General features: G+C 41.6%; 2 protein-coding genes across 2 annotated transcripts; both read right to left on the minus strand.

Moving 5' to 3' along the window:
* Positions 1-5,736: 5,736 nt before the first annotated feature.
* LOC119323248 (protein RFT1 homolog) lies at positions 5,737-15,343 on the minus strand. Its single transcript, XM_037596851.1, has 15 exons — positions 15,117-15,343; positions 14,381-14,531; positions 14,208-14,287; positions 12,910-13,004; positions 11,487-11,638; positions 10,455-10,606; positions 9,657-9,775; positions 9,396-9,559; positions 8,937-9,011; positions 8,094-8,165; positions 7,809-7,946; positions 7,044-7,199; positions 6,902-6,954; positions 6,649-6,821; positions 5,737-6,302 (listed from the first exon to the last, which is right to left on the minus strand). Exons 2-15 carry the CDS (start codon positions 14,487-14,489, stop codon positions 6,233-6,235), a joined length of 1,608 nt encoding a protein of 535 aa, XP_037452748.1. The 5' UTR covers positions 14,490-14,531; positions 15,117-15,343; the 3' UTR covers positions 5,737-6,232.
* A 4,195-nt stretch (positions 15,344-19,538) lies between these two features.
* Positions 19,539-20,227, minus strand: LOC119321413 (protein PELOTA 2-like). The gene is made up of 2 exons (XM_037595104.1): positions 20,224-20,227; positions 19,539-19,933 (listed from the first exon to the last, which is right to left on the minus strand). The coding sequence occupies exons 1-2, from the start codon at positions 20,225-20,227 to the stop codon at positions 19,539-19,541; spliced, it is 399 nt and encodes a 132-aa protein (XP_037451001.1).
* Between the last annotated feature and the right edge of the window lie 223 nt (positions 20,228-20,450).

A 20,450-nucleotide genomic window follows, 5' to 3' on the forward strand; every position in this document is an offset into this window, starting at 1 on the left:
CGGCGCTCCCGAGCAGCCAGCAGCCTCCTCCTTCTCCGCCTTGCCAGCAAGGGCGGAAGAGACCCGCCGCCGCCCCGGCTGCTCCGGCGCGTCGTACTCCTTCTCCTCCGCCTCGTAAGCAAGCATGAAAGAAGACAGACGCCGCAGCCGCTCCGTCTGCTCCGGCGTCTAGCAGCACAACCAGAGGCGGGAGGCAATACAAATACGGTCAAGCCTCTAGAGAAGTTATCGTACGAGAGGTCCGAGGAGGAAAACAATACGATTGTGCGAACCCATGTGAAGGAGTTCTTTGAAGGGGTGAAAGCAAAGAGACATCCACCTCCTGAGGAGAAGGTAGATCCGGTGAAAGCAAAGCGCACTATCGATGCCTTGAGGAAACCACCAAAGTCTCCACTGAGAACCAACTATGAGCGCATTACTGAACAGACATATCTCCAAGCCCAGCGGTCGGGAACTACTGTCAGTGATAAAAGGTTAAAAGAACGAGCAAAGGGGAAAAAATTGCCCACCTCGGCGAACAAGCACAGCAATCGTGCCCCCAGCTCAATGTGTCTAATGCTCCGGGGACGGTGCCCGGTTATGGCAGTCTTGAAGATTACCTGCCTGACGATGCACTTCCTGATTTCATGGAGGTGGACGAACACAGATACGAGTACGGGAAGCCTCTCGTCAAAGATGAAAAATCTCTGACAATAATGATGCGAAGATTCCATAGTTGGTACATGAAAACCTGCAGAGAGTCTGAGGGGACGAACAATTTGTATCTGAACATTAAAGAGGAGCACGACCTCGTTTCAAATGATCTGTTGTGTGTTCCATTTGAGGAGTTCTTCGAGTTCTTCAATCAAAAGGCCCTCAATAAATTAATGGTCTTTTGCTACTGCCTGTAAGTACTATTTCTGTCATTAAGTCTCTATATATAGCTCGGCTCTTTCATTGCATGTATTTATAATTAATTATCCTCAATATATTATGCAGATTGAAGATCGTCGAGTGCAAAAAATAAGAAATTTATGATATTGGGTTCATTAACACAAATATCATAGATGTATTTCTGGTTGAAAAGAATGTCAAAGAGGTCGAGGACAACTTGCTACGATCGTTGATCAAAAATCAAAACAAAGATACCATACTCTTTCCTTACAACGGCAAGTGAGTGTTACTGTCGTGTGCATATTCGGTTTCCCTTATTACTCGAGCGAGGTTATAGTAATGTAATTGATGAGTTATGCATGTGTGTGCAGGTATCACTATATTCTTCTGGAGATTAAGCTTGAGCGGGGACTAGTAACCGTCTTAGACTCGAGACGGAAAGATCCCGAAAGCTATGCGGACATGACTGAAATGCTCAGCAAGTAAGTTCAATCGATCATTATCGCACCATATTGGCAACTTTTTGTTCATTTCCTGATATCTCAAGTAATAATAATTATTTTTTTGTCTTGCAGGGTTTGGAAACAGTTCACCGCAGAAGCTCCGGAACTGCCGAAGGAGCTGCGATATACATACCCGAAAGTAAGTACTACTGGCTAGCTAGTTGCGCGCATCTCCCGTTGATTCTATAGCTATAGTTTCATCAATGTCATTTATAATGCTTCATTATCAGTTTGATTGACCTCTATTTCTCGTAAAGTGCTTGTGGCAAGAGGAAGGGAATGATTTCTGTGGATACTACGTATGCGAGTTCATCCACACCGCGACTTTGAAAAACAAAACGGGCTACTCTAAAAGACAATATGAAGTGCGTAAGCAATAATATTCACAATTTCATTTTATTACACCATCATTTCTGTTGAGTTTCATTCATATATATGTATTAATTAACCCCCTTCTTCAAATTAGACGTGGCAGATGCGAATGAACTCCTAGAACCAGATCGCATGAAAGCAATTCAAGAGGAATTGGCGGGATTCTTTCTTGACCACGTCATCAGTAAAGCCGGAGAATACCATGTGGAAATTGATTTCAAATGCTAGGGGTTTGTAATTAAGAGATCTTATACATATTATACATGTATGTAGCCAGTAGCGTCCGATACATGATACAAAAACTTGTTGTTCGACCAATCTCTCGGAGAAGGAGAGGTCGATCGATCACTTCTCTCGGTATGTATGACGAACTTCTGTACTGAATGGTTCTCTCGATCACTTATGTATATATAGTACGTAGCGTCGACCAAGCACGGACATAAGAGAGGACACTTCTCTTTATTAATTAGCTAGCTAACACAATATATGAAACACCTAAATTAACCCCCCAAAACCCCCAACCTCCCCTCCTTTCAAAAAAACAAAAACCCCAGCCACTGGAATGCTGACGCGTGGATGCCTTTTGGTCCCGGTTGGAGCCATCAACCGGGACCAAAGGCCCCCTGACTGGACTCGGCGCACAGGGCCACGTGGAGGCACATTGGTCCTGGTTCGTGTTTGAACCGGGACTAATGGGTGGAGGTATTAGTAACGACCCATTAGTCCCGGTTCATGAACCAGGACTAAAGGCCCTTACGAACCGGGACTATTAGGTGTTTTTCTACTAGTGTCGCCATCTCTATCCGCGCTGAGAGGAAGACGAGGACGAGGCGTGCCACCCCTGCTTGGGCCGGTGAGGTCGGCGGTGCGAGGTTGGAGGAGCAGCTGCTCCTTGCTCGAGTCGGAGGTGGGGGGGATCTAGGATCGTCACCCTGTAATTATTCCTGAACTTCTTGTTGATGTACCCGCACACGATCCACCCAATCTATAAATTTTGAGACTGGGATAGCTAATCTAAAATTATGAAAAAGCTATACCCTAAGACCTGATCATGTGGCTTTTAGAAAAATGACAATATAAGCCAATATGTCAGGATGGTCTTAAGTTGCACCACGAACAAAAACAGATCAAGGTATAAAAGGGAGTTCATAGAAAAAAGGTCCATATCCATAGTGGAACAAATTGGAAGAAGTTTATATAAAAATTTAATCGACAATCATGTACACTGGACACTCTATTGCCATATCAACAAGTTTAAATCAGTATAAATTGGTAAAAAGCTTGATCTTACCAATCATTATATACATGCTCTCATGTACCACACTGCAAGTTTACTCCCTACAGTAGCATTGCAATAAAATGCTACAATATCACTCCAATTAGGCAATGGAAAAGGAAAAGCAACACACTCGAAATTAGATATTGCAGAGAAGGAAAGAGAGAATCTGTGTCGTGGAGATCCAAATTAACATGCTACAATATCACGCACAAAACGGAAAGCAACAGGGTAGCTCTGCGCATTCTAACTGTGTCAGTTATGAAAATGAAGTAATATCACCAGTGAACTATATCAGTAATTTTGTATCATTTCTTCTAATCAATAGGACATTAGGACCGACAGATTTAAATTTGTAATATATAAAGGAAAGTGAAAAATCTAGAGAGCTAGTCATCTTGTCAATTCATCAACACGCTGGTGAGGGTGAGTGATTCCTAAATTAAGAGGTACAATTTTATATTGTGAATCAGAGTTATGTAAATCTGTATAAAGAGGGATGTTCTAGATTACATGAGAACTTGAAGGATTTTGTGATACTAGTTAGAACAGGTGCGGTGTCAAGCAACAGATGGCATATGAGACCTAGGAACCTATATATTCATCAAGTATTACCGTTTTGTGTGGTTCCAGAGTGGATAGAGTGGCATAGTTAAGAGTCATGGAAGAAAGACATTCAAGTGCATCTATCTAGCAAACAAAATGGCAGAGTGTGAATACTTGATCTCTTGTCACAGTGAACCTTGTAGTTAGTATGAAAATTTGCTTTAGTATACTACTATCCGCATCTAATGCATGTATGAATGCACCAAAATTTGTACTAATAAAGGAGCATTATCATATTTGTTTAGCAAGCAAACAATGATAATTATTATAGCCGAACACTTCTGAATAAATTCAATGCCAGAGAGAGGTATTACCTGTTATTCTTAGCATTTGGGTAGCTGCCATTGCATAGCGCATGGTAAAGGTACTTTTCCAAGCTGGAGTTCTTGACCCGGTGGTCCATGATGCAGTATATGTTGCTGATACAATTAGCAGACTGCCCTGACTGTAATTGTTGAAAGCCTATAAATACATTCAAGATTACCAATTATGAATGAATTAATAATTAACTGTGCATGAACTTGTTAACCGAAAGAATAATACATGCCATCATCGGGAGTACTTGCCTTTTTCTTTCTTTCCGCAGAAGGTGCTTGGACGATGAACTCGATATGTAGGGCATATCAACACAAATCTGCAGTACAAAACTAATTATCAGTTTGCACAAAAATGAGTATTAATGACTCAAAACAATCAGCAATGATAGGGACTGACCGATATACAGATAACTAAGCAGATTTGTTAACTCCAAAATTGCATAACCTATCATCATGTAAACAAAAATGATAGGGGAAAACCATTTACGGAACAGTGAGGATGAAATCAAACATGCACACACTATGAAACGGTGTGATCTTTGCACATATGGGCAGAGAGAGAGAGAGAGAGAGAGAGAAGGATTGACAGAAACTCACATTGACACCACCCATCCCTCGAAGACGCCTCCCTGCAGATCCATACGACACCGCTGCTCCTTGTCCGTATTGTTAACCTCTCCTCTACCCATGAGGCATCCGCTGCTGGGTCTCCGGCCTCGTTGCTCCATCCCCACCATGGACCTATTGGACCTCCCCTCATCAGCCAATCTAGTGGAAGGGGATCGGTGAAAAGGAGCACGGCGGCATGGCATCTCTGCAGTCTGTGCTATCCTTCTGCGTCGAGGATGAAGACGATACTTCCGAGAGGAAGAGTAGGCCGACAGCGGGGCGTAAGAGACGCCGGAGGGAATGGGGATTTTTTCCTTCCTTTCCAGTGAACCCTAGCCTTGATAGCTTTCTCACCTTGGGGACGGCTGCAGCGGCGAGACGACGACAGGTAGGAGGGGGCAGAGGGGCGGTGGCGCACGTATAGGGGAGGAGAGGCGACACCACTGGATAGAGGGAGGCGGCCGAGGGTAGCGGCGGCGCTGGAGTGGGAGTAGGAGGCGCACGAGGCAGAGGGCATGGGGGAGAAGGAGGCGCTCGAGGCGGAAGGTTTCGCTCGACAGTTTTTTCGTTCTTTCCCTTTTTTTTTCTACCCCTCTTTTTTTCCTGCCCAACCAATGCTTTCGACGTGGCACGCACGAGAGGTCGCCCTTGTAGCGACTGTTAATGGGTTTAATTGATGTTCCCCACACACAAAAATAGTATTGATGCAATTAATGATTTTTTATGCTGCAATTCATTGTTGGCATTTTGGCGTTCCTCTCCCTGTTACTACAGTCTTCTTTCCTATAGTCGGTAGGAATTAAAAAAAACAGTAAGTATTTATATCATGGCTACCACTGATTTTCAGATTCCAAATACAGATGTTATTGCATACTTGCATCTGCAAGGATGTGGTAAAGTAGATTTGTTTATCGTGCTCTTTGGGGCAAGGAGATGACCTGGCAATGTAGGTTCAAAGTTCTAATCCTACTTACTCTACTAGCTTAGTAGAAAATGGTAACCACATGTTCAGTAACTTCCCTGCATCCTCTTTTGCAATTATTTAGTACTCCCTCCATATACTGGAACATTTTAGTTTTCTAACTGATAAAACATGTCACCAGACCTACCAGTATTTACATGCTTATATTGGTAATACATGTGTGTAATTAGTTATCTATGTATAGAACGTTTAAGACTGTATCGGCCTTCAAGTTCTTTCCTATATAGTTCTATTACAAGAGCAGCCATACAAGAACCCAGAGGCTCGTGCCCACGGCTCACCTTAGTGAAGGAATGACAAATCCAAAGCATCCAGTTCTGATGAAGAAGGGCACATCAACATCAACACCAAGAAAAATCGCTGTTTATGTAACATGTCCATGATGAAATTAAGGAGTTGATCCGCTCAACTCCTTGAAATTCAATTATCTCCTTGAAACCAATATATCACCTATCTACCCAGATGATCTATGCTTTATGTCGCCTCTATAACTTGTCACAGCAATTCTATTCTGCAGGGCAGCGATCTATGATTTCGGTCAATTTGATCTGTTCTTTAAGAAGCCTCTCCAGCTGCTGGGTCCAGCTCCTTTCTTGGGTACTCTAGCCAGTATACATGTATTTACAACACGTATGTTGTATGGCAATATCAGTTATATATCTGGGGTAAATCCACTTGTCCCAAATATACAAGTTCATGTGTGTTTGTCATGGCCCTTCAATGATTTGACAATGCTCATCAAGAACTGCTTTTCACCACGATATCTGCTCAAGAAAAAAGCCGTGTCAGGATGATTAATAATACTCCCTCCGCTCCATGATACAGTGCACATTGGTTTTCCCAAAAATCAAGCTTCATAAACTTTGACCAAGTTTATAGAGAAAATAATATATATCTACAGTACCAAATATACAGTATATCAAAATATATTTCATGATGAATCTAATGGTATGGATTTGGTATTCTAAATGTTGATATGTTTCATGTAAATTTGGTCAAAGCATACCAAGTTTGATTTATTTTTTTTAAATCACTATGCACTACATTTTGGAATGAAGAGAGTATCTGAACAGAGCAAGTATCGTTCTGTGGTGATGTAGTAGTGCTTACATCTCAAGCAATGAGAAGCCCAGGCACATGATGCCTATCACCATGTGAATGGGAAGGGTCTGCTTGAACCTATTTCTATTCAGAAACATCTTCTCGGAGAAAGCTGTGGTCAGACCAGAAATGAGCAGAACGCCCCAGCCCGCTGGCAAGCAGCGGTAGAAGGAGAATGAGCCCTGTAAATATGTCATCAGTTTTTATTTTTTATCCTTATACAAGGAAAAAATCCCAAAGTGGAACATTCAAGAAACTTTACCTTAAAATACTCATTGATGAATACTGCAGAATATGAGATTCGCAGTAGCATATCTTTACAGACAGTCAAGGCGCAAAGAAAGTGCTCCCAGGAAAAGATTGATTTGAAGAAAACAAGGATAACAGTCATTACCAAAGGATACTGACAGAATTTGCAGCAATCAACCCAACAGCTCCGGCAGATTTAATAAAAGCAACATTTAGAACAGTATAAATTGCTGAGAAAAGGAGTAACATATTGTTTGACTGCTTAAGCTGGTTTTCATTGGCAACAGAATGAAGGAAAGCTTCAGAAGTGCCTGAAAATATCCAAGGACATAAGTCATTCATGCAGAACTTAATTAATATGCACATTTAACCAAATACTAAATAGCTCAGGTATATCTAACAATCAGCACCACCAGTAACATATTGCTTGTTTGAAAAATATTAATCTAGAAAAGGTCAAAATCTTGTCGAGAGAATGCATGATATAGTTAGTTTTCATTCAATAAAGATTTTTTTCAGCTACATTGTTGTGCAGGATGAGATATCGAAGAACGACTGATAGCTTTCAAAGGAGAGATCAAGTCATAACTTGGCTGAACGTAACTGCTAATTAAATGGCTGGAAAGAAATTATAACTGTTCCTCGTATCAAGTTGGATATATTACTGTGCTACATGCATCATAACTGAAGACAAATCTAAAAACAGAAAGGGCGAAACTGGGGCTGTTATGCCCAATGTTCCAAATTATGGGTTTGCAAAAACTAGTTTAAAATCAAATAAATAATTTAGGTTTGACAGGTACAGTGCAGAGTTACTATTCATCAATGAAATATTCTTAACATTATTAAAAAAAATCTACTTTGCAATATTATAGAATGAATATATGCAGAGCTGCTGCATAAAAGTACTAAATACAAACCATTCATTGCTAAGAAGATTATGTAAACACAATAGTAACGGAGGACAGCTGTAGCTTCGCCATCACTATATCTTCTTCCATATAGTAGATTCAGAAGGGTGTATGAATAACTTGGACCAAAAGAAATGACCACGAGACCTGCATTGTTAGAGGATGATTATATTCAAGGGCTGTTAACGCATCTAATATCCACAGAAAACTAGGAGGTTGAAGTTGACAGTAACTAAAACATGTAGATAAATAGATTAATATACACATTCAATCATTCAGTATTGGACAGCATACCTATCAGCGTAATAAGTTTAAGAGCTCCGAGCAAAGAACCTTCCAGATTGGATACATTCTCAGGAGTTTGCCCTGTGGATAAGGATCCATCATTAGCTCTTTCAGAGAAATATAAATCCAAAGATAATGCACACAACATATTGTTTTAGTAATTTTGCTAAGAGTTCAATAATATTGGCCAACTATAATTGTAAGGACAAGTTATTAAACAGCAGCAGCAAACTGCAAATATGCCAAAACTTCTAATTTCAGATGGCTTAAGATATAGGAATGGTCATATCTAAACTCTAACAACTGGACAGCAGCAGCATTATAAGCCAGAATTGTGTTAAACATTACAATCTAAGATAGCAAGGAATATGCAGAAGGTAATCTAGTTTTGTTGCATTGGCAGCAATGCTTATCTTAGCAATAATAATAATTCATAGTACTTGTAAAAGGCTTACTTCCTGTGAGACAGGTCATGAGTAATTTAAATACTGAACAATGAGAATAGCAAACATGCCAAAAGTGGGCAGAAATATCAAACGACCAGTAGCCAATACACAAAGCAGTCGCTTCACAAGAACATAATCAATTCAGCTGACCAAATGGATTAGAAAGGAAAATTATATCTCATGAGTATTTTTGTTTAACTGATACCAGCACAACATAGGTTAACCTCCTTGGACTAATCAAGTACAGAGATGCTCAATAAGCAAATCTTACAGACAGATTCTCCAGATCAGTAGACCACAATGGTGCAAATGCATGAAATTCAATCTTTCAGGCCAAACAGATGATAAACAATTGTACTTAGCTATCATATCAAAATGAAACTTTATATTCATGCAAAAGAGAAACCTGATGCTAACTGGGTGAATGTAGCATAAGAACTCTCCTCAAATGGCAGGAAAACTATTCTAACAACCAGACTTCCTGCAAATAATTAGAAGATCATTAGAGATTTTTTAGAACATGGTTAGTCAGTATTTTGGGTAGCTTCGTCGTATTTTTAGTTACTTAATTTGTTATTTTTGTTGGAGATATTCTAGCAAGGTGAGAAAGGGAGGTGGCAGGCAGTAGCGGAGCTACAGATGGAAAGTTGGGCGGGCCGGCCTATAGGAAAGCCAAATTGTTTTTCTCATATGGCTCAATCTACCCCAGCACCTCATTGATTTCAAACTGGACAGGGCGGGCCATGGCACAGTTTTACTTGCACATAGCTCCGCCCCTGGTGGCAGGCATTGATGAACCACGCCTCGCCAACTCCCGTATATCTAAAGAAAAGCACTTGAAATAGAAGGTGCTTGACATACTTGCCTAATTTATCCACAAGACCATATGCAGCCTGGTTAAATGGAGTATCAAACCAAACAAGAACAAATTTTTCGCCTTCTTGGAGGATCAGCTTCCTGATAGTCTGGCCTGTAAACAATATGCACATGTGCAATAACTGTTTATCATAGACCATCAGGGTTGACAACCTGACAATGTGCATGTTTTGGCATCAACAAGGAAATATATTAACTTGTGATAACTCATGCCCAATTAGACAATTAACAGGACAAATAAAGAAGAAACCTGAATGGAAGGAGATCAAAAGTTCTGATATTAGCAAATAAAAGAAAATATGTCCAATATCCGATGAAAATGCAGGCTGCATAAACGACCTGAGACAAAGCAAATACGACCAGCTTCTCCTGCAAAAAAAATCACTATTATAGTACTGTATTGATCAACAAATGTAATACAAATTAAAATGCCATGGGAAAGCATGAATGGGTATGTGAACAGAAGAGAATATTATCAATTGGATACATCACTTGGCAAAATTATACTGTTTGTCCTGGAAAGCTCTATTATGTTTTAAGATATAAACTTAAAATGGATGAGTACAACACAGGACAAAAGAATGCCGAAGGGAAGTGTTCCCGATATTTTATCTTAATATAATTAGGGCAGTTGTATTTGTTAACCAACCACAAAAATACATTAGTTGAAATCTTCTAATATATAGAAATATTATCCTTGGTACACATACCAAAATAATACAATATACAGTATGGACTGGCTATTGGAACGTCCTGGATTATTAGTTTGTCACAAAGTTGGACCATCTAGATGGTTGCACTAATTATATTTTATTTTTTGATGATAATGAGATGGTTTCACTGCAAAAAAAATAGATAATGAGATTGAGGTAGTTGCACTAAATGGTCACTTTTTTCAGAATGATTTGTGATCCTTTCAAGTATAATTACAAGGCAATTGTGTGCAACGTAGATTCCCAAATATCAGGTGTAAACAATGAGAACATTATGGTGTATGCATTTTATGCGATCGGTAATAAACTGGAGTAGAAGGCTAATGTGGCATTACCACTTTAATATGTCCTTTTATGAAGATATAAGTTGTTAGGCAACGCAGCAGAGTAGCTGTAGGTTCGGTATACACTCTTATTATGTAGTATTTCTTTGTTTGGGAAAGAATATACAAAGGTTCTGCCAGTAGCTCCAACATACACGCAAATCCTGCCATTTTGGACCAGATAAATACATCAGATCTCAATGTGAGGGAAGTGGACAAAACATTGAAATGAGAAGGCACTCTAGTGTAGGAGTAATAGCAGGATATCTATACGGGATGTATTGAAGTATAAATGCATAGCCCACCTTTTCCCATCAGCTTGAGCTTTTGGGAGAACTGGTTAGTGCATGCAATTCTACAAGATGCTCCATTTAGCTGCATGACAGCATGAAATGCTTGTCCATTTTACAGATAAAGAGCTCGGTGTTCAGCATTTACATTTAATCTAAGACAGAAAAGAAAACACTCTCAACCCTGAACTCAAAAACCATTTGAGTTGCAACCTTGAACAATTGAAACAATCCACTTTTCACCGACAGGTGGCTTCACAAGTGACTTTAAATGACATGTATGTAACTATGCATGTGTCCACCATGTCACTGCCATTAACAAACAAACATGACAAGAAACCCTGCCATTCAGATCATTTTTTTATGTTGGAAACAGACAAAAAATTCAAATTTGGTGGCACAGCAGAGACGTGGCACACACATCACCCTAAACTACTTGGGAGATCACAGCAGGTGAAACTGGATGGTCTTCAGTACTTCAAAGTTGCAGTTCAAATGGTATTAGAGTTCACACTTGAAAAGTGAACTTTTGCAATAATCAGGGTTCAAAACTGGACTTTTTTGCATAAGACATAATATTGCAGTGGCTCTAACAATTTAATGAGGCTTGTTATTTTCCCCTACTCAATCAAACTGAATCAACTAACTGACAAATTAACTCTTGGAGAGGTATCCTTAATGAAATATCAATTATCTTGCTCAGGACAAATATACAAATAACTTATTAGTAAATTATGGTTCATGGAAGACTTACCGATGATTAATGTAGCTTTTGCATAAGGGTCAGATAACTTCAGTTTCTTTATTCTCAACACAAATAGACTGCCGATAAAAGTCACAAACAAGCCAAACGGGATGATCATCCAAGCTACCTTCAGTATCTCTTCGTCACTTAACACATCACCACTGTAATATAAGTATTAAAACATCAGTTGAGAAATACTCCAATGAGCAAGTATAAGGAAAATATTACAAGATCAGAGAAAGTTTTCCTAAAACTTCACATAGTTCAGAACTGGCATAGATTTTAATGCGAATATAACAACAGAGTTTAATAGACACAAAAAATGAGAATGCAGTGACGACTGAGGAACGGCACATATCATCACAAAAGATTTTTTTTTCTTTTGCATGTACCCCACTTCAAGTTGGTGAAGATGAACTATGAGAACTTGAGAAGTATCCAAGCATTATTGCTTCAGAGTTCAGACAGTGAAGCTGTCACACAATTCGTCAATGCCCACCCCCTAGATGTGGCTGTGCCCACACGTAGCAGCTCACTTGGGCTTATGTCCTCATTTCTCCTAAAGGGTTAATCCAAAGTTATCCATTTACATCCAAAAGCATTAAATGCTAGCTCTACTCACCTTCAACTTACAATGTATGACTATCATACCACTATTAAACCCATGAACTACTTCGGAGGTGGCCCATGTGGCCTGTATGTGTAGTGGTGGTGCCGTAGTACAACATTTTGTTTTTAAACTAAATAGTGCTAACATATTATACATAATAGTGCTAACATATTATACACAAGGGTTCAAAACTAATAGCTCTGGATTAACCCTCTTGGACGAAGTGAGGATGGCCCAGGCGAGTGCTAAGCATGTATATGACTGTCCCCAAATAGGTGTTGGGTGCTCCAAAAGCATCAGATGAAATATTTACCTAATAATTTTAAACTTGCGTATTTTAGTTTGTTGGGCAATTGTGGCATCAACAACATAACCTTTTCTCTTCTTCTTGCCCTATAAACTTCATGAGAAATATACCACATCTACTAGAGGGCACATTTTCTCTCGCTATCTTTACTGTTTATATTCCTTAATACCCCTCTGCATCGTCCTGCCAGATGATATAATCATTTTTCTCTCGGTATTTTTTTTCTAGCCAAAAAAGCATGCACAAGTGCCACTAGAGGTCAAGTTTTTCATGTAACAAATGGACATCATGCTTCTTGCCATGTAGTACTCCATAGATCTATGTTGTGGTGCATTAAGAAAAAAACTGTGGGAGGAGCTTTTGCACTTCGCAATTTGCAGTGTCTATCTTTCGGTGGCTCATTTGACAAAGAAAAACTCCAAATAAACATGTGCTGTGTATTCTATATAACTGCAGTGTTGTTGATTAATCAAAGTACATGGATGAAGCTCAAAAGTTTGTAAATTTTGCAATACCTCCCAGAATTATTACGCAAGCAAGCACGCCGAAACCCCTCCCGGCTTAAAAATAAGACACAATTGATGAAAAGTGGAAGCTGCAATGCATATGCCTGCCAGATAATGATAAACATATTAGAAAACATTAACAACGAGAAACATCTGTAAACATAGATGCAGGGTACCGAGGAAATCTTTTCTTCTTAGCAAAAAACGGAGGGTTTGCGATTCTCAGAGAAGACCGGTTAAGATCAGTCAGTTTTCCATGTTTTATTTATGAACTTCGCATTTTTCCTATTCAGCGTATGGATCATAAATCATGCCACTATACTCTTATCCGTATAACACACAGATTTAAAAGAGGGTTCGGTTGGGCTGTGGGGGAGAGGACTAACTGAACCAATACTGTGCACCAAAAAGAAATACCCAGTCCGGTTGTGGTTTACCAAACGATAGCCGCTGGTTTTCCAAACCCTGAACAGAGGGATAATTATTCAATGTGTTCGTGTTTACTGAATCAGTCATGCTTAATTACTAATGGAGAAGATGCACAAGTCCCCAAAGCAGTTTGCCTTACAACCCACCAAGTAAAGATATCTATCCAAAAAAAACTAACACAAACTAAGTCCGTTTAGCACAATCATCATTTGATAACCATACTGAGCCTGTTACACAAACAACAAAGGATCAACCGGGATCTGTCTTAAATAATAACATGGGAATTCAATGTTCACCAAAATGAAAAGATTCCGCAACTCCTAGCAAGTAAAGAAACCAAAAAATAGCAAGGGAGCCATTACAATGCACGTACATGAATGACTCAAATAACTGAAAGCAACCACTATGATTATGGCAGTATGCGGTCGAACAGATGCATCATTTTTCTTCTGTAGCTCAAAGAACAAAGTTTGGGGTGCCGTCAGTTATCACGAATTCACAGAGAAACAAACACACGCTGCAACTAGAATTAGAACTTGACTTCACACAGATCCCATCCCACACATCCACATTTTAGGACAGACATCCAACTTTTGCACTCTCAGAAGAGTTCCAGTCCCACCCAACCATGTCATGGCCAGGATCCAAAACTGCAGGCATGAACTGAGGACATGGTCATACTTAACCACAATAAAGACTAGAATTCACATGGAATGCGCACTAATGCTTACTAAGCTTGACACTGCATTTCAACTCCAAAGCACCAAATGTCATCATGGAACTAGCTAGCTCCACATCGAGGAATGAAATCAAACAAATCAATTGCTCGCTGCACTGAACTTAGAAGGAAAAAAGGAGGGAGCAGGGGAGATCCGCACCGCGCAGTCGTCGGCGCTGAGCTGGCGCACGAACCAGCTGTTGTACAGGAAGGGGATGATCCTCGAAAGGAACTGTGCCGCTACAAACACGAGCACTGAGCTTTAGATCCTCGAAACCAAGCACCCAGAGCCAGAAGTAACCCTCGAAGGAAAGGGAGGCGAGAGAGGCGCACCAAAGTTGTACTTGAACACAGCCATCACAGCTCCTGCGTCAGAGTCAGGCTGAGGGGACACGGCTCCGGCAGTCCCCACGGCGCCGGCGAGCAGCGTCATGGCCATCATCACCAGTGGCAGATCTAGGATTTTGAAACAGGGTGGTCCACCCTGAAAAAAATAACCAATAGCACAATAGAAATTGATCAATATGGTCTCACAAACATATGAAAAATTCTCAAATCAGTCTTCATTTTGCATAAACTAAGCCTACATGCCTTGAAAAGTTCGAAGAAGACAGCCCATGTGTTCAGTCTTCCACATTTGATGCATGTAATATGTAATCGTGTGGTCCTAATTGACATTCTGTTCTTCAATATGACACTGACATTTATTGATTCAGAAAATGAGAACAATGAATCAATTGTTTCACCCAAACTGAAACAATTGATTCAGTAGTAAGTAGTGACATTCCTGGACAGAATTCAGCAGTGGTACATTACAATCTACAAAGGAGCACGGCAAGCAAATGTCATGGCCGGCAGCCCTGACGAAGGGAATGTGCATCAAGATTCAGAGGCTGCCCACGGCTGTAGCAGGTGAGGATAGCTAATGAAATTGAGTGCTCTGAATTCCCCATGCAGGCTATTACACCTGAATTCGTAACGAGAAGTAGTGGCAGGTGGTAGCACGACGAGCAATGAGTGATGAAGTAAACAGAAATTGGGGAACAGGCGGAAATCTCATCAAACGAACCTCAAATCGGGCTGGACGGCTGGCTGCTGGCCTGCTGCAGCTGCACGACGCCGCGCGCCGGCCGCCTACTGCCGAGTGCGGACTGGACGGCTGCGGGCTGCGGGCTGGGCGCGGTGGCGCCGGGCAGGCGCGAGGCGTGTCGGGTAGAGTCGCCGGCGAGATCTGTGGGAGTGCAGAGCAGTCGCGAGGGGAATCGGGGACGGGAGGCAGCGGCGCGAGGGCGAAGAGTCCAGCGGCGGCAGCGGCTGCCTTGTACGCCATGCCTTGTATTGGTTTGGGGTTGGGTGAGCTGCCAGACTTTCAACCGTTAGATCTAGATCGTGCGCCTCTGAGTGAGTGGCCTAGTCGCTTTCCGTATACTTGTTTGAGTTGCTTCGTCTTTATAGCTCAAAAAAGGCTCTGTTTCTTTTTCAGGCAATACGTATCACCAAATAGAAACGTTCAGGCAATAATATCACCAAAGAGAAACAAGCCACGTAGACGTTGACATGACAAATTAGACGGACAATAGAATTCTAACAATAGCCCAAAAAAACTCTCAACCAAGAAAAAAATTACAAGCAAGTCCGATGTATCCCTTGAGCTATGCCACCCGCCTCCGGCACCATCATAGTAGTCACCTAAAGAGGATAGAACGCCTCTTTACCCGAGCTCAACGTGGCTTCATCGCTGATATACAACTTTTCGAACCTCCAAAGTAGTCATTGCCATTGAAAGAATCTGACTGAGGCAGCACCCTGGACACGTCGTCGAACTTCAAATCTGACCACCCCACGCGATGACATTGGAGGAGGAAACCTGACCCACCAGCCTTCAACCATGAATCCATCATCTACCAGCTGCCACCGACATAGATAACCGTCGACACCCACTCCTCAACAACTTTCCGTGCTCCGCTCCAACGCCAGAGTGAACATCGTCGCAAATGGCGGAGCCTGAGGACACAAATTCACCACACAAATACCATCGCCACCACACCATTCTTACTTGAAAAGACAAGTTTCCAAATCCATCAACAACCACAAAGCAGAACGCCTCGTCGAGAAAGGATCTGGAGCTGCTTTATTCAACAACGCGTTGCCGAAGCCAAGATGTCGAGCGACCCAAAACCTAAGCTACATAAAGCTACGCGATTCGCACGTGGAGGATCGGCGACCCCCTCAACACTGACGATCGAGAGGTTGCCAAGGGAGGGGAGCCACCGAAGGACGGCGGCGGAAAATTGGTCTCTCTTGGCAAGATCACCTTTCCTTTCTTTCTCGGGAAGGAAGAAAACTCGCAATATTATGGATATCAACTTACCCGGACGGTACACTTAATACATGGGAACAATTGTGCGTAGCCTTTTGAACTCATATTTGTTTCGACAACAATCACGTGTAAAGAAACATTTCATTTGTGATTCAAGACGAAAACCAGGTGAGAGTTTGACAGATATGTATGTGCCCTTAAGGACTAGCGCCTTGGAGCCGTAATCGTTGCCGTTGAATCCTTCAATAGATTTGAAGCACCCAACATTAAATCTCGCCATGGCGCACGCACAACCTAAAGTCCTAACCTTACAAACCCAAGGGGACAACAACATTTTAGACTTCTTGCGAACAAAATCATTTAAGACTAGGCTTTTTTTTGCGATGAAAAAGGGAGCTTTATTTAGTTACTGTGAGGATTACAATCGGTAGCCAGAAGTCTATTCAGAGCATCTAGGTTAGTTAAAACAAGAAAAAAAAACCTAGCAAGTAGCAACTCACACACGACACGACACGAGAACCAGCTTGAGCTAATACACAACTGAAAAAAGTTGCCGAGGGAAAACGGACGAGCGTTCGTTTAGACTAGTTGGTCGGTGTGGATGGACTCATGCACAAAGCGTGAGCGCATGACCTTTTTGTGTCCTTCTTTTTTTGTTGACAAAACAACCAAAATAGCAGATGGTGCAGGGCAAAGCTGGCGCGAAACGGACGTGGAACAAACTGTGGTGTCGTGTGCACCAGAGTAGCCCGGCAAGGATGAAAGAGCGTCTCGCTTTCTCTCCTCGAATTGGCGGGAGGGCTACATGTACATCAGTACATGCGAATCAGCATCGGCCAACAGATCAGCCGTCGCCAAGATCTGGTTTGCCGTTTCAGTCTGCCGGCCGTATCCGGCAAGGACAGCCGTGTTTCCTGCTTGTTTGCGGCACCGTCCACGCCCTTGCCAGCGTACGATGACTGCTCCCGGTAGTCGGCCGAAGCACGCCCTGCGACGGGGACGGCGCGGCCTGTGCGTGGACACTGTCGCCCCGGCCCAACACTGTGGCGGCTGCAACAGAGCGTGCAAGCACGACCGGACCTGCTGCGGCGGCTCTGCCTGGAGCTGCTCTCCGAGGACAATAAGAACTGCGGCACCTGCTCTAACTAGTGCAAAGCTCCTGCGAATGCGCGCAATTTGAACATTACCGTGCGTCGTCGACAGTGGTATCCCAAGATTCACACTAGATGTAGCTAGTGCGCATGCAGAGGACAGAGTGGGATTGAGCTATATCAGATTATAATTAATGACGGCCCGTCTAGAACGCCAGGAAATTGTGCTAATTGATATCCATGAACATTTTCTCAAATTCATGAATATTTTAATTCACAACCATTTTCTAAATTCTTGAACATTTTAAAAATTAATTTACACTTTTTAAACATTTATTGACACCTTCTAAATTCAATAACATTTTTTCACATTCATGAACATTTTCTCAACTTCATGAGAATATTTTTAATCCATAAACATATTTTGAACTCATAAACATTTTCAGATCAGGAGAACAAGCGCGGTAGGGGAGAAAAATGCGAGGCAAGCGACGTAGTGGGGCTCCGCCCATAGCGCCATTTAGTGGAAATTCGCGCGTGGGGCAATTCAAGACGCCCAAACGAGCACAGCCCACGCCCATGTTGGGGTGAGCGCCCTTTTCTTTTTTGCTTCTTTCAAAAATATTTATGCAATTTGAAAAAAAATTAAACAATGTACAATTTCCAGAAAACGTTCATGGATTCAAATAATAACAATCCAAATTTTAAAAAAATGACCACGAATTAGATATATGTTCCCGGATTTTAAAACATATTCATGAATTTTAAAAATCAAAATTTCAAAAATGTTCCGAATTTCAAAAAAATGTTCACGAATTCGAAGAATAATCATGATTTAAAAAAGTTCATGGATTCAATAGATGTTAGCAAATTTATAAAATTGATCCCAAACTAAAAAATGTCGATTCACAGAATGTTCATGGATTGAAAATATTTTCATAAAATTCAAAAAAATATTTATGAATTTCAGAAAATGTTCATCAGTTCAAAACCAATGTTCACCGATAAAAAAGTGTTCAAAAAAATTTCAAACTATTCGAATAAATAAATAAATTCGTTAATTTGAAATATATTTCATGAATTTTGAAAAAATATTCCAAAATCTAAAATGAAAAAAAAAGTAAAAGAGAAAAGAAGAAGAAGACAAAAAGAAAAAAGTAACAAAATAAAAAGCATGTAAATAGAAAACTTATTTCAAGGAAGGTTCTAAAACCTTCCCAAAACCGGTGGGAGAGATGCATGTGCATTCGCGAATATTTGTCGGCCCATATCCGAGCGAGCTATCCCGAGAGTGCGTGTTTGCTTTGCTCCCTATTCCCCATCCTATGCGGTATATATATCGCGTTGGGTCGAGCCATTTCTCGTTTGTCGTTGCACCATTGTCTTGTTGGTTTTACTAGTAGTTCCATTCGGTACTAGGATAGGATAAACGGCGCTTCGCCATGTCCCTTATCACTTGTGGATTATCATTTTTTTAGCGGGCACTTATGATTGGCAGGCTAGTTCAGGAGGCGGTTGATATGTGTTTTTCTTATTTGAGAACGTTCCGACTCTTTAGTGGAGGCGGTGTAGTTATTTTGTGTGTGTCTTATGGTGTGTTTACACATTGTCTCTTTGTTGTCGAGAGATTAGTGTGTTTCTATGGCGCGTTTACACACTGTCTCTTTGTTGTCGAGAGATGGCAGGTGCGCACATTCCTTTGTCGGCGTGTGTGTTTTTCCTACCAATGTGGCGTTGTCGTGACTCGTGAGTCGCTAGGTTTAAAGGAACACGGACATGCATGCATCAACGATAAACACACACTTCCAACCGGGCCCCATCAATGCCTTACAAAGCCACGACGACAGGAGCCAGTGCTAGCAATTCTAGGGAGCTTAGTAACATCGATATTGATATTTTCAGAAGAAAAAAAAACACACCCACAATGTACAAACTTTGCTTGGTATAATAGAAACAAGTGATCAAAGTTGTGTATTCGAGGCACCTAAAGCGATACATTAGTTCCAAGTAAAATTAAAACAGAGAGCGTAGTACACCCTAGTTGTAGTAGAAGGAAAATAAGCATAGCCCTTAATTATCATCACATCTCGATGTCGTCGAGATCAGGCATGGGAAACCGAAGAACCGCGGCTATCCCCGTGAGCTGCTCGAGCTGGTTGCCGGAGACATGCATCGACGAAAGGACGCGGACGTTGCCACCGATCTTCTTCACCGATTCGGCCAGATCAACGCACTTGCGCCTAGCAGCAACGTCGGGGTTGCGGAACCAAGTGTCGGTGAGCAGGAGGGTCTGGATGGCGAGACGCTCATGCGCGACCTCGACGTGCTTGGGCCCGTAGCAAGCCCGCGCCGAGTCCTTGGCGATCATGGCGAAGAACTCCTGCAGCGCCGGCACCTCCTGCGCGGCCCTTGTGTCCTTTATCAGCGACATGACGGTCGGCGCGGCCAGGACGTCCTTGAGGCTGTGTGGGTAACCTGAGGGCGCGAGCGCGAGCACGATGCGTGCCCTGTGCTCCTAGATCGCGTGCAATTCCCCTCGCCGCGCAGCCTCCAAGAGCATGTGGTCGCGGAACTGGTCCTTGGTGTAATGTTACAATAAAGTTTTTTGCCGATCAGTAGACCTCTACACAATTAAGGTGATAACTAATGCATCAGCTCTTTCAGTAAGCGATGAATAACAATTGCTTATCCTAGACTAAGAGGGTGTTTGGATACGTTTTAGTCCCATGACTAAAAGTAATAGGACTAAAACTTGCTAGCCTCACCCATGTTTGGATAAAAATACTAAATAGACTAAAATGTGTTAATGAGCATTTATTATCCTCCAAACTCTCCAATTCCGAACTCGCATGTGTTAAAGGAGAGGAGTTAAATGAGGAGAGAGAGGACTAATCCACATTTTAGTAGGGTTCCATTAACTAAAAAATTTTAGTCTCAAGACTAGTTCTAACCTCTCTTTAGTCAGGGGTGATTGGAACTTTAGCCTCTAAAA

The sequence above is a fragment of the Triticum dicoccoides genome, chromosome 6B, assembly GCF_002162155.2.
Source record: "Triticum dicoccoides isolate Atlit2015 ecotype Zavitan chromosome 6B, WEW_v2.0, whole genome shotgun sequence".
Taxonomy (NCBI): Eukaryota; Viridiplantae; Streptophyta; class Magnoliopsida; order Poales; family Poaceae; genus Triticum; species Triticum dicoccoides.